This window comes from Onychostoma macrolepis, chromosome 23, assembly GCF_012432095.1.
Source record: "Onychostoma macrolepis isolate SWU-2019 chromosome 23, ASM1243209v1, whole genome shotgun sequence".
Lineage (NCBI taxonomy): Eukaryota > Metazoa > Chordata > Actinopteri > Cypriniformes > Cyprinidae > Onychostoma > Onychostoma macrolepis.
In genome coordinates this window covers 18,497,765-18,512,790 of record NC_081177.1, presented here as the reverse complement: position 1 = coordinate 18,512,790, position 15,026 = coordinate 18,497,765, and the positions used below count along the sequence as shown (strand labels likewise).

Genomic DNA, 15,026 nt, shown 5'->3' with positions numbered 1-15,026 from the left:
TTATTAGATATGTGATCATTATTAAATAAAAATATCCTCATTAAGAACTACTTGCAAACTATGACCAATTAATAAAGAATAACCAATTCATTACTAATCACAACAGTGACATCTTAAAAGTGAACAATTGGGTTCTTTGTGGAAACTAATTTATGAATATTATATCCCCCAAGTAAGTCGGCTACATTTTAAAAGTGTGACTACTCTTACCAAAGGATGGATGTTCTCTGCTTATTTCAAACAAAAACATATTTTTGAGGATATTTTTATTTAATAATTATCACATATCTAATAAGGAACTACCTTTGTCCTAAAATTGTTACTACTTACTGCTTAGTTAATCTTGCTTCTCTATTAGTTCATAGTATTAAGTTAAGTGTTAATGTAGTACTACCTATTACTTCCTGCATAGTTACTTGTTAACAACGGACCATTATTCTAAAGTGTTACCTCTATTCCTTCCCTATAGAACTCAGAGAACAATATTTTTAATTCAATATGCACAAATAACACATCATATCTTACCATTTATCTTATTTCCAGTAGCTCAAATAGTAGCACAGTGTGCTAGCAACATCTAAATCAATCACTGCTTTTGCCAAATTCAAAGATGTAGGTTCATTAACAAAGAATGAAAAACATGATTTTAAATCCTGTTCAATTTTCCAAAATGTTTTGATATTGCAGATATGGTGTAATAATATGATCTAGAGAGCATGTTGGACCATGATTCATGATGGCTGGTGGGTCAGCACACACTGAGAAATCTGGAAATAACAGTTTTCGGTGATTATGTAATTTGGACTATCTGATCATCTTTGATTCATACATGCACTAAAACAAACCACAGAAAAACATCAGAACCAGATGTAAGGAGTGTTAAAGTGCAACAGATTTTCTTATTACATTTTACTCCAGTAAACTTTTATGCAGGCCTACTCCTTTTTAATTTCTACTTGAGTAAATGTACAAAAGTACTTACTTTTACTTCTTTTACTTTAGTCAAACTCACTCTATAAATACAACATAAGAGTCCCAGTCACACAGGAGCTTAGGTTAGAGCTGTATGACATTATTATGAATTATGAACTAGCACACTTGACCTTTGAGAATCGTATTGCATGCAATTCTTGGCAAGACGATTCAGTTATTTTTTTATTTGAGACTTGCTGCGACCGGATCATTGAATCAGTGAGCTGGTAACTGAAGCGTTCAGGGCTGCATTTCCTAAAAAGCATTGTAAGCCTTAATTAATCGTAGAACCAATTGTCACCAATGGAGCTACGATCAATTTAGTATTGCAATGCTTTTGGGAAACAGCCCAGATCAGAATAGATCACTCCAATTTACAGATATCATGGAAAAACATTTCTATTTTTCAAGGTGACTATTTTTGTAAGAATTTGTAAGATGTGAATCGTGAAACCAGAAAGTATCAAAATTCACCTCTAACCCTGCCCTAAACATGTAAGTGTCAGTGGAGCATCAACAAATCGAAAACTTGCTAACAAGACTGTATGAATTAGACGGCAATTTGCCAAAACATAAAATAGATTCGAATGATTTCCTCACGAATCTGACAATCGCTGAACGAGGAGAGGCATGTTTTTTCTGTGACGTAGTAGAGAAAAAAATACCATATATTATGCGTTGGAATGTAATGAAGTAAAAGTAAAGGTAGTAAAAGTAACACATTTTACTTATCGTGTTTGGGAGAGAAACTTGTTGGACCAGCAAATGGTGCATAAAGCCTAAAAGATGAGAGATATATCTCAGATGTATCTCATCTTGTCTTTATGGAATGTTTTAGTACACAGTACATCAGGATTTTAAGATGCTGTGGAAATAATTTGAATAAATATGCATGAATAAAATCTTGTATAATGTTGAACTTGTTGCCTATGTTCACAGTGGTTGTTTAGGGGGGAAGGGCACTGATGTTACATCCCTGAAGCCAAATGCTTAACCTCATTTGCCTCATTACATATCCTGCCAGCACTGCAGATAATATGGAAAACTCTAAGCAAGGTAGCTCAGCCTGATAATCCTGTCACGAAGATAACAATGAATGCTATTATTATTGCCAAACGTTTGACAGTGCCACTTTGAATAGAGAAAAACAAACAGTGAGAAGCTCTAATTGGTGTGTAATGCAGGTCAGTGTCCCATCATCCATCAGGGCCATCATGAAGTGCATCATCTGACATCCCATTCATTGCTCGCAAGCATAACCTCATTGAACAAGAGCCAGCAGAGGAGGAGAGGGTCCAGATCAAACAAAAAACTGTAACCACACATGAAATGAGCAACAAAAAGAGCAGCCACACTTCTAACGATAGGCAGTGGGAGAGTGACCCATTTACCCAGCATGCCCCGGGGGGCTGAAAGAAAAAGACTGTCTTATGGTGCCAGTATGCAAAGTAGGTTGGATGTGAATGGAAGAAGGAAAGGAAGAGCGAGAGAGGTGGCAAAATAAACCAGGGCACTGGCAGAAGAAGGTTTAGGTCAAAGCTGGCACTGTATGTATGACAGCCGCCCTTGGCCATATTTTTGAGGGCAGGGCTTCTTAGGTCTTAGGTTCACCCTCATATTTATGGCCCTAAAAGCATAGGGTAAAGAGAGAGAATGATATATTATCACTAAAGTAGTGCTCTTTCAGATTTTGGCATGAGAAGGTATTTCGCTATAAGGCTGAATGAACCACACACAGGCAGATAATGAAGCATCTCTTTAAATTTCACTTCTGTGACAGAAATATCTCAATGCCAGGTGCATCCTTCAGTATGGTGAAGTCTGTGGTTATCTTGCAGTTATAATAAGGGATGAGAGAGTAACACTTTTGGCTTTAACATACTATATGTAACTTACTATCTAAACTACACACACACGTTCGTTTCTGTGAATTGTGGGGACTTTATTATTTTATACTGACCAGATGAGATTTTCTATCCCCGAACCCAAACCTATTGGCAAATCTCTATCTGCTGGTTGGATATCTGGTGGGTCCTGTGGGGCTGGCCTGTTTAATAGCTCCTCAAAGTGTTCAGCCCATCTTCTCTTCTGTTCTTCATCATCATCATCAAACAGACTGTAGTGCACCAACAAAGGAAGAAATCTGTAAAGCCATTATGAAATTGAAAAGCGGTAAGGCAGTAGGACCCAACAGTATTCCAGCAGAGGCATTAAAGGCTGATACAGAGACTACAGTAGAGATGCTCCATCCCCTTTTTAAGAAGATCTGGGAAGAAGAACAAGTACCCACAGATTGGAAAGAGGGTTATCTCATTAAGATACCAAAGAAAGGCAACTTGAGCTCCTGTTCTAACTATAGAGGGATTTTACTACTCTCCATCCCAGGGAAGGTTTTTAACAGGATTATACTGGCTAGGATGAAGGACGTTGTCGACCCCCATCTAGGAGACCAACAGGCTGGCTTTCGCAAAGATAGATCATGCACGGACCAGATCGCAACTCTGCGCATCATCCTGGAACAGTCTCTTGAGTTGAACTCATCACTGTACATCGATTTTATTGACTTCGAGAAGGCGTTCGACAGTGTGGACAGGGCATCACTTTGGAGGCTGCTTAGACATTACGGGGTGCCGGAGAAAATCACTAACATCGTCAGGAACTCTTATGAGGGACTGACTTGTAGAGTGGTCCACAGTGGTCAACTCACAGACGCCTTCCTGGTACAAACAGAAGTGTGGCAGGGCTGTTTGTTGTCACCATTTTTGTTCCTGCTGGTCATCGATTGGGTCATGAAAACGTCCATAGTGGAAAAGCGAAACGGCATCCAGTGGACTCTATGGAACCAACTGGACGACCTTGACTTTGCGGACGACTTGGCCCGTCTTTCCCACATCCATCAGCAGAAGCAGGAAAAGACCAGCTTTGTGGCAGAAAACTCCACTCACCTTGGCCTCAACATCCACAAAGGGAAGAGGGAGGTCCTGAAGGTCAACACTACCAACACATCACCCATCATGCTGGAAGGGGAACCGCTAGAGGAGGTGGACGACTTCACATACCTTGGCAGCATCAATAGTAAACAGGGTGGAACCGACGCCGATGTGAAAGCAAGGATTGGCAAGGCCAGGACAACTTTTCTCCAACTAAAGAATATCTGGAGCTCAAGAGACTTGTCCATCAAAACAAAGATCAGGGTGTTTAACACAAACGTGAAGTCAGTGCTGCTCTATGGCTCTGAAACATGGAGGACCACTGCAACCACCACCAAAAAGATACAAACATTTATCAATATATGTCTGCGGCGCATTCTCCAGATCAGATGGCCCGATACCATCAGCAACCAGGAACTCTGGTTGTGCAGCGCACAAGCCAAAAGCCAGCAGATGAAGAGATCATCCAACGTCGCTGGAGATGGTTAGGACATACTCTCCGTAAACCAGCCTCCAATATCACTAGGCAAGCCTTGACATGGAACCCCCAAGGGAAAAGAAAGAGAGGCCGACCTCGAAACAGTTGGCGCCGGGACCTGGAAGCCGATGTCAAGAGTACTGGCCGCACTTGGGGACAGCTGGAGAGACTGGAGAACCCTTGTCAGTGGCCTAAGCCCCAGAAGGGGTAATAGGCGTAAGTAAGTAAAGTAAGTAACCCAAACCTAACAACCCTAAACCTACCCCTTACAGAAAACTTGTTTGCATTGTTACACTTTCAGATAAACATCATTTACTTTTTTTTTTTTTTTTTTTAATTCCTCGTGGGGACCGCAGACTAGTCCCCACAATGTCAAAAATTTCAGGTTTTACTATCCTTGTGGGGACATTTGGTAGCATAAATGTAGCACAAACAAGCACACATTATAAATAAATTATTACAGCATAAATTATTGTTTTGAAATCTACAAACTATCAGTAAACTGTGGAAATTAATGTCAAGTACAAGTACTGTAGTTAAAACCTCAGTTTCATTTTTTTTACATGCATTTATTTTTTATTTTTAAATATTCTTATTTGTTAATAAGCTTATTTTGCAGTCAGATTCACTTGTTCAAAATGATTTTTATAACAAACTCCTTGCACAAACCTCAATTAATTTTAAGCATTTTAATTTAAATTAAAACATTTTTTTATTATAAAAAAATAAGAATATATATATATATATATATATCCCATGAAGAAACAAGCCTATAAATTATACAGAATGATCTTATTTGAAAATCCAAAATAGCAGAAAGTTTCATGTGCAAGGTAGGTTTAGGGGTAGGGGATAAAAAAAATACACTTTGTACAGTATAAAAACCATTACACCTATATATGAATGACCCCATAAAATATGGAAACCAGTGTGCATGTGTGTGTGCGTCAGTTTCTTGAATACTCATTAGATTTATGAATTAACTGACATGCATGTCTGCTTGCAGTGAAGTGGGCGTCTCATGGTTTGCAGATAACTATTATCGAGTTGCGTATGTTTGGATGTGGACATAGACGAATTGCATTGGGGACCAGACTGACTTCAAGCTAACGGTCAAGAGGGTCATTTCTACTTCAGTCTTCATCTCTGGCTTTTTGTGGCTTTGTGAAGGGACAAGACAAAGCAAGAAGCCTGGGGTGGGGAGGGCGAAGATAAATGGCATATAAGTTTCCTCTAGAGAGCAAAAAATGCTAAATGTAAGCATATAATAGGACTGAGTTGGAGGAAGGGGTCTAGGAGATAACAAAGGGTGTAACGACAGAAGCAGGGGGTTGTGTACGCTCAGTTAAAGCTGTTTAGTTGGGGGTGGGCAGGGACACGTGCCACTCTTGGTGGGAGGGGACAGGATGGAATTGAGGGAGCACAGCCAGTGGTACCCGATCCGGCCTTCTGCTTTGTTCTGCCAGCTGTTGGTGTCACGGTCAACACCCGACAATCAGTGGGACAGACACCACGTTAATACTCACTAACACTCTGCTAGGGAGGGGTGGATTGATGTTGAAATAGTGAGGCTTTCAACTGAAAAAAGATCAGATATTAATGTTTTATTAAAGCTGAAGGTGCTTCAAGTAAAAAAAATAAATAAAAAATTAATGAAACTCCATTATTAAGCTATTGAATTCTAAAGGATCATGTGACACTGAAGACTGGAGTGATGATGCTGAAAATTCAACTTTGCCATTACAGGAATAAATTACATTTTAAAATATGTTCAGGTAGAAAACAGTTATTTTAAATTGTATTTTTAATAATGATAATATTTCACAATATTACTGTACTGTTCTGTTTTACTGTATTTTTGCAGCCCTGGTGAGAATAAGAGACTTTCAAAAACATTAAAAAGTTAATTAATTATTCCAAACTTTTGGTTGCTAGTGTACAAACAAAAAGAAACCATGATTCAAAACTGTTGTAACTTGCATGTAACTTGCAATTTTATTTTTCAAACACAGATGGCGATAGTGATGCCAAAGATTTGTGGTGCTGATCATTCATCTAGCATGAAAATACATTTATATTATAAATATATTGTACTTTGCTAGCAAATAGTTGTGTAAGACAGGATCCATCTGCTCTCTCCAGCACTCATTCAAACAGATTACAATGTAGTAATAACAGAGAAAAGAAGCATCATCTGGAGTTTTTCACTTCACTAAATAATGACCTAAATGTAGCATTAGCTGTAGGCTAATAGGCTTTCGTGGTGTTAGATATAATAGTAAACTGTAAAAGTTGTTTAATCAGGAATTTCCTATGGGTTTTTAGCCCTGCCAAAAAAACAAAACAATAGAAGCCCAATAGAAACCATCACAGAAATTCTAATGGTTTCCATTAAAATACCATTATAAACCATTAGCTTTTTCCAGTAAAACCATTACAGAATTCCTTTTTTTAGTGTGTTTTGGGCATTTTTCCAATAGGATTTAACATCCCACCTATAGAATCCATCACATACCAGTACACACCATTATAGTTTCCATTAAAACCAATACAATTCCCATCATAACCATTAAAACCATTACATTTTCTATTGTGTTTTGGGTAGGTTCTATTGTTTTTTTTCAGCAGGGAGAACAGCACTTTTGATTTATGAGTGAAATAAGGTCTGTCGTTATCATTACTTGAAGAGACTTTTACTGTTTTTACTGTTGAGAGTTTTACTGTAACAAAAATTAGGCAGTTATACCTCAAGTGTGAATTTTGCAATTATTAAAAAATTAAGTTGCTAAGTACCTACCACATCAATATCACATCTATATATGCTTGACAAATCAGACAACCAGTGTAGTCATTTTATAGTAACTTAACACTAACAGCACCAGTATAAGTTTTAAAATTCACATCTGACATTGTGTTATTTATGTTTTAGAACAAAATGTCTCTTCAAGTAGTTCACCACAGACCTTATTTTCCTCAGAAATATCTATTCTAAAAACCCATTGTGAATTCCAGAGGACATTTGGTGAATTAGACTTCAAGTCTGGCCTATAAATTGACATCAACAGCTCAGAGGTACAATTTGTGATGCTGTCCTTTATTCCCGTTTTAAAGCAGAGCAAGCCTTCATATTCACATCACCAACAAAAGCTTCCCTGCTGAAAAAAAACAATAGAACCCTACCCAAAACACAATAGAAAATGTAATGGTTTTAATGGTTATAATGGGAATTGTATTGGTTTTAATGGAAACTATAATGGTGTCTACTGCATGTGATGGATTCTATTGGTGGGATGTTAAATCCTATTGGAAAAATGCCCAAAACACACTACAAAAAGGAATTCTGTAATGGTTTTACTGGAAAAAGCTAATGGTTTATAATGGTATTTTAATGGAAACCATTGGAATGTCTGTGATGGTTTCTATTGGGCTTCTATTGTTTTTTTTTTAGCAGGGTTGTAGGCCTACATAAAGATGTGCAGTCTTTATCACGTTTTAAGACATGCTTGGTCAGACTCACTACTGCCCCCTGTATAAACTGTAAGAATGATTTCTGTTTTTGGCACCACGTGAGGCTAAATGCTGCCATCTATAGGCTTCTGAAGGTTTGTACATTCACACTAATGAGCTCAGCTCATGCTGTTGCTTTTCAAAAAGACCTTTATGCCCTGTTCTTTTTAATTTATTCACTGATACACAACCAGTGAGAGTTTGTTTAGATCGTTTAGTCCAGTTTAGGCCTTGTTTACAGCTGGTGTGACAGCTTTAGTTTGAGTTGCATCCAAAGAAATCTGTCACAACTTGTCCTGCATTTTTTGTTGTTAGTTTGAGGAAAAAAGTGACAGTGACAACTGAAGGTGTTGTCATCTGCACATGTAGCCCTGTTTCAGCATGATTGAATGGCTGATGAAAACAGATAAAATTCAGTTGTATACACAAATGCTTATGGGAAAAGATAAGTACTGAGCAGGTCATTCCGGATTCATTGGAGTTAATGTGTAAAGGTTGCACTTCGGGTTCTTGTATCTAACACAGAATGGTCATGAAAAGTGGACTAGTCCTGTATGTCTATAAGCCAAGCCCCAGTCTATAAGCTGATTTTGTACGTTTGCTAATTAAAGAAATGATCAGTCTATCATTTTAATGGTAGGTTTATTTGAACAGTGAGAGACAGAATAACAACAACAACAACAAATCCGGAAAAACGCGTTTCAGAAAGTTATAAATTGATTTGCATTTTAATGAGTGGAATAAGTATTTGACCCCTTTGCAAAACATGATTTAGTACTTGGTGGGAAAACCCTTGTTGGCAATCACAGAGGTCAGATGTTTCTTGTAGTTGGCCACCAGGTTTGCACACATCTCAGGAGGGATTTTGTCCCACTCCTCTTTGCAGATCCTCTCCATGTCAAGGTTTCGAGGCTGACTTTTGGCAACTCGAACCTTCAGCTCCCTCCACAGATTTTAGAGCCACTCCTTTGTTGCCTTGGCCGTGTGTTTTGGGTCATTGTCATGCTGGAATACCCATCCACATTTGATGGTGGGGATGGTGTTCTTCGGGTCATAGGCAGTATTCCTCCTCCTCCAAACATGGCGAGTTGAGTTGATGCCAAAGAGCTTGATTTTGGTCTCATCTGACCACAACACTTTCACCCAGTTCTCCTCTGAATCATTGGCAAACTTCAGATGGGCTGTACATGTGCTTTCTTGAGCAGGTGACCTTGCGGGCGCTGCAGGATTTCAGTCCTTCACGGCGTAGTGTGTTACCAATTGTTTTCTTGGTGACTATGGTCCCAGCTGCTTTGAGATCACTGACAAGATCCTCCCGTGTAGTTCTGGGCTGATTCCTCACCGTTCTCATGATCATTGAAACTCCACGAGGTGAGATCTTGCATGGAGCCCCAGTCCGAGGGAGATTGACAGTTATTTTGTGTTTCTTCCATTTGCGAATAATCGCACCAACTGTTGTCACCTTCTCACCAAGCTGTTTGGCGATGGTCTTATAGCCCATTCCAGCCTTGTGTAGGTCTACAATCTTGTCCCTGACATCCTTGGACAGCTCTTTGGTTTTGGCCATGATGGAGAGTTTGGAATCTGATTGATTGATTGCTTTTGTGGACAGGTGTCTTTTAAACAGGTAACAAGCTGAGATTTAAGAGAGTGCTCCTAGTCTCAGCTTCTTACCTGTATAAAAGACACCTAGGAGCCAGAAATCTTGCTGATTGATAGGAGATCAAATACTTATTTCACTCATTAAAATGCAAATCAATTTATAGATTTTTTGAAATGTGTTTCTCTGGATTTTTTGTTGTTGTTATTCTGTCTCTCACTGTTCAAATAAACCTACCATTAAAATGATAGACTGACTTCTTTGTCAGTGGGCAAACGTATAAAATCAGCAGGGGAACAAATAAATTTTCCCCCCACGGTATATATATATATATATATATATATATATTTGTGTGTGTGTGTGTATGTGTGTGAGTAAATTTTATTCATTTTATTTCCAATGTAGTTTTAGTTATTTTAGTACAGTAAGTTACACTATTAATGGAAATTAGACGTTTCCTTGGCAAGTAGCTTTTGGTTATTTTTTGTTACTTTTATTTCAAGTAACAGAAATCTTCTTTTTAATATTCCTTTATACATTTATAATATAAAAATGATATGGAAGTTTTTATTCAGTTTAAATTATCATATTTGCACTTTCATCACGTCCTTTTCATTCTAGTGTGTATCATAAGTTTCAATGTTTACTGACTTTAAATGATCATGAGTTGAAAGTGATTTTATAATTTTAATCTTGTGGTATACTTTAAAAACAGTATTCTTTCTCTTTTGTACAAATTGAAGTTTTTTTTTGTTCATTTGTTTTTTTGTGATACTCGACAGCATGTGAAAGATGGTGTTGATAGAGATTGGATTGTTTTTAACATTCCTTCAAGGCACTGAGATATGAATTAAAATGTGTGGCAATGTTGTTCATAAAGAAGAGCATGACACCGGTTATTGTTGAGAAATTCTCACTTTTCTAAAGCACTTAGTAACAAATCTGACACTTTGTGCTGGAGCAGCTGGAATATTTCACAGCAGGGTTGTCCTTATTTGACCCTAAACACTGAGTATTCCTCAATATTTCTCCGTCTTTCACTTCTGGTTGAGTGGTGAAACATATTCCCACATGCAGACTCACTGCCAGACTTCTGAGGCAGACATTAGTTCAGGTTGCATTGGGCTAAACCCAGATCAGGACTGGAGATGAGCCAGATAAACTCCACGCCTCCCCCCCACTTTTTCTGGTGTTTTCTTTATGATTGCTTCCATTTCCTCTGTTCTCTGAAAGTTTGCTTCCAAGAACTGTAATCATAAATAAAATGACCTGCGAATTCAAAAACAAGTTGTTATGGGATCAAAACTAAATATGAAAAAGAAGGGGGAAAACTGCCATAAAAATAAACAACAAAAACAACACAGAGCATTTGACATGTGAAGAGTTAAACTTCAGCACAGACGTCCCAGTGAACAGTCACATGGTTGTCTCAAATGTTTACTTGCACAGTCTCTCACAGTTTAAAATCCCTACTAAAGCCAATACCTCCCACTATCTCTCTCTCTCCTTCCTTTCTCCACCCACCCCTGTGTTTTCATGGTCAGTTAGTGCCAACAGCCCAAGTAGGGACATACGCATAAAACGAAGCAAGTGTGCACTTTTTTCTTTTCTTTTCTTTCCAATATTTTCTTATTTGTGATTTTGTCATCCTTATCATCTTGTCTCTCAGGAAAGCTGTGAGTACAATGAGGGAACTTTCTAGAAGTAGCAGGGGGAGAAGGATAGTAAGCATGGACTAAAAACTGAAAGAAAATGCATCTGTGCACTTAAAAGCACATTTGATAAAATACTTTAAATAGTTCCAAATGTGAAACGTTTAAAAATTCTGCACTAAGAGAAAGAGATCCAGCATAATCTTTATGCTAGAGGGAAATGGACGAATCGGTCAGCATTTAACAGTGTTGCAAAACTGATAAGCATACGCATGAGTTTAATGCATTGACGTAATGACTTCTTTTTGCTTACATGATCATACTGTCCATATTTTTACAGTAGAATAACAATGTATACACTCTTAAAAATGCTGGGTTGTTTCAACCCAACTTTGGGTCAAATATGGATTGACCCAACGTTTGGGTTAAAAATTTAATTAAAAAATGTAACCCAACAGATGGGTTAGTCCATATTTGCATTTTTTTAGAGTGTAGTCATATGAAAATAATCACTTATATAAATCATTTGTAAATTTGTTGGAGAGTTGGAAAGTGCACAGGGGTCATTGTGAACTCTTGGTTTGGGCTTTTGCCAGTTTCGTCCATTTTAATTACAGTATTTTTTGTCTCTCTCTTGCTGCACATGGAGGGTGCAGAAAGTGCTTTGTACAGATAAGTAAAGAATGTCTTATGACAGCAAATGCTCATTTGCTTTGTAAAAAATAAAAAATAATAAAAAATTTGAATGGGGTTTTGTTCAATAAAACACCAAATTTCCCAGGTCTTTGTACCATAGACACATAATGTACCATATAGAAGCAACCTGTGGATGGTGGAGACTTACTGTAATTAACAGCAAAAGATGATTATGTGACTAGACTAAACAAGCAGGGATTTGGATTTGACTCAGAACAGAAGGAACTAAAGCATCAGGAGGTTTATGTACCTTTATGTATACATGCATAACAAAATTGCAAAACGTCCTCAAGTCAAGGTTTTTCCCTTTTTACTTGGTAATCATTAGTACTAAACAACACTAGAACTGAATGTATAATACACAAGCATATGGCGATACTTACATTAAGAGGAGGGTGTTCAACTTGGCTTTAGGACCATAACCGTTTATACATGTATAGTGTAGAAGATCACATAAAAGTTAAAAATGTAGTTACACCACCATTTGCGTTACAGTCAAACCAAAAAATATTCAGACACCAGATATAATTTTTTATGTTTTTTTTACTAGTGGGTGCAGGGCACTATAGGTCATTTATGTAAGTGAGGATAGCAAAATAAAGTAAACCGTGACATATTATACCCCAAAATTCTTCATACAGTGGAAACCAGTAAAATTGATAAAAATTTGGGACCCAAAAATTATTCAGACACTTTGACTTGACCATGTTTTGCTTAAGTGTTTTTTCTTTAAATGCTAACGCAACCTTCTTACACCACAGACTGAACAAAATTAAATATTGCTTGGTAATTGGTTGACCTAAATTGGTGTTACCTAATTGTGTACTTAAATTTAACAACTGACAGCTGACAGCTATTCAACTTAATTCACTGCATACCTTTCTATCAAAGTTATCTGACATAAGATGAATTTGTTCTGACACAGTTTAACTTTGAGTTCTTGTCATATTTTATTATAGGTTTCTAATTTATAGTGAATAAACTGCGATAATGTGAGAAATGTTGAATTTTGGTTTGACTCTATTTTACCTTAGTCTGCCAGGTATTGTGTTCTTTCTGAGAGGTTTTGAGTGTGTTTTTCGTTTCTTTTGTGGATCAGATGCTGCACTTGACAGCCGGACGTGTAGCGGGGCTTTTGTCCAGGCGGGGAGTAGCTGCTTTCAGCTCCAGCGGTGTCAAGATGGCCAGTCATGGGCATGGTAATGTTAATGTTTAAGAACAGCATAAAATTGAATTAAATATTTTGACTATGTAAACTAGGACGACCAATGAGCAGCATTACATCAGTATTATAGCAATGTGTTTTTATAAAATTACCCTTTTTTTTTTCATTCCTTGTGATCCTTTTGTTCTATTTCATATTTGTATTTTTTTTTTCTCAGTCAATTGATCATTTCCTCTTGTTCTCACAGGTGGGGTGACCGAACAGACGGACATGTCGGTACCCCTGTACTGGGACCGTCTGGACACTCCTCTGCCTGACAGACCATACAAAGACACCCTCAGTGCTGCAGACAAGAGCCTGAAGCAGAAGGAGAAAGGACCCTGGAACAGCCTTTCCAAAGAGGAGAAACTTGCCTGTTAGTACTTATGCTGCATTCACGTGCTATCGGAATTATCGTAAATATGAGTTTCCAAGTCGGAAATTGGCCATCTAAGGCCGTTCATGTCCCATTTCCGACTAGGAAGCTCGTATTTACGATAATTCCGATAGCACGTGAATGCAGCATTAATGCTCCTGTGTCTCTTTTATTCAGTAGAGAGTCCAAATATGTTTATATGAGCAATAGTCAAATTAAAGAGTTTTGTGGCTCTTATATTCTAGTGCTAAAAGTTGGCAAATTATTTGGACCAAAATATTTGTCTTGTTGCATTAATAGGTTTGTCCAAATTAATGTTCAATTAAATGCTCTCTAAATTAAGATACTCCCCTTCATACCTTCATCTACCTCTGACTAGCAATAACAAGTAAATTATTGACTAATTTAAATAAAATTTAAAAAGCAAAATCCCTATGATTTTCCCCACCCCAACTTCAGGAAATATGTGACCCTGAACCACAAAACCAGTCATAAGTATCACGGGTATATTTGTAGCAATAGCCAATATGGGTCAAAATTGTAGATTTTTCTTTTATGCCAAAAATCATTAGGATATTAAGTAAAGATCATGTTCCATGAAGATATTTTGTAAATTTCCTACCGTAAATGTATCAACTTAATTTTTGATTAGTAATATGCATTGCTAAGAACTTCATTTGGATAACTTTAAAGGCAATTTTCTCTCTCTCTTTTTTTTTTGCACACTCTGATTCCAGATTTTCAAATAGTTGCATCTCAGCCAAATATTGTCCGATCCTAACAAACCATACATCAATGGAAAGCTTACGTGTTCAGCTTTCATATGTATAATTGAAAAACTGACACTTAAGAGGTCCAGGGTCACACATGTGAACAATTGGACAGGATTTTCAGGCTATTTAACAGGGCAAAACAGACAAAATCATGAGGAAAAAACTGAAATGCTGTATGTTGCAGTCTTTATCTGTTGTGACTCTTGATGGCAGTGTACAGGATTATGTTTAATGAGACATACGCGGAGATGAAGAAACCAACTGGTGAGTGGAAGACTGTGTTTGGCGGCATCTTTTTCTTCATTGGGTTCACTGGCCTGGTTGTTCTCTGGCAAAGGTACTATGGTAAGGGATCGTCTTACTTTTTTGGTTTAATTCAATGATTTATGTCTGAATTCAAATGGGTTAATCTCTTGTTCTCTCTCAGTGTATCCCCCTCATCCTCCTACCCTTGATGACGAATGGCAGGCTATGCAGGTGAAGCGGATGTTGGACATGCGGGTGAACCCTGTGGAGGGTTTTTCAGCCAAATGGGACTATGAGAAGGGCCAGTGGAAATAGATGAAAGGAAATGCAGCTGTGAGCAACACGTCAAAGCCTTGCTACTTATCTGCCATTCTCCTTTGGCAGTCTTCATGCATTACTATGCTGTCCTTTATGTGAACATTTGAATATTATCCAATGGGCAACCATGTAAAATCTGAACAAGTGAGGAAAATGTCCACAACACTGAATGAATCACAAGTGTTTCCTCTTGACTGACAGAAGTAAAACTCGAAAGAAATAACATCTTGTGTATCATTGTATTCATTCATCAACACGCATAATAACTACAAGA

General features: G+C 37.6%; 1 protein-coding gene across 3 annotated transcripts; it reads left to right on the top strand.

The window, feature by feature from the left end:
• Positions 1-11,004: 11,004 nt before the first annotated feature.
• On the top strand, positions 11,005-14,977 carry LOC131531775 (cytochrome c oxidase subunit 4 isoform 2, mitochondrial). 3 transcript variants are annotated; one of them, XM_058762807.1, is made up of 5 exons: positions 11,005-11,163; positions 12,935-13,034; positions 13,248-13,415; positions 14,402-14,533; positions 14,616-14,977. In XM_058762807.1, exons 2-5 carry the CDS (start codon positions 12,935-12,937, stop codon positions 14,747-14,749), a joined length of 534 nt encoding a protein of 177 aa, XP_058618790.1. In that variant the 5' UTR covers positions 11,005-11,163; the 3' UTR covers positions 14,750-14,977. The 3 variants fall into 3 exon arrangements, with proteins under 3 accessions (XP_058618790.1, XP_058618792.1, XP_058618791.1); XM_058762809.1 differs by having other exon boundaries at positions 11,038-11,073; XM_058762808.1 differs by lacking the exon at positions 11,005-11,163 and adding an exon at positions 12,696-12,827.
• The last annotated feature ends 49 nt before the right edge of the window (positions 14,978-15,026 follow it).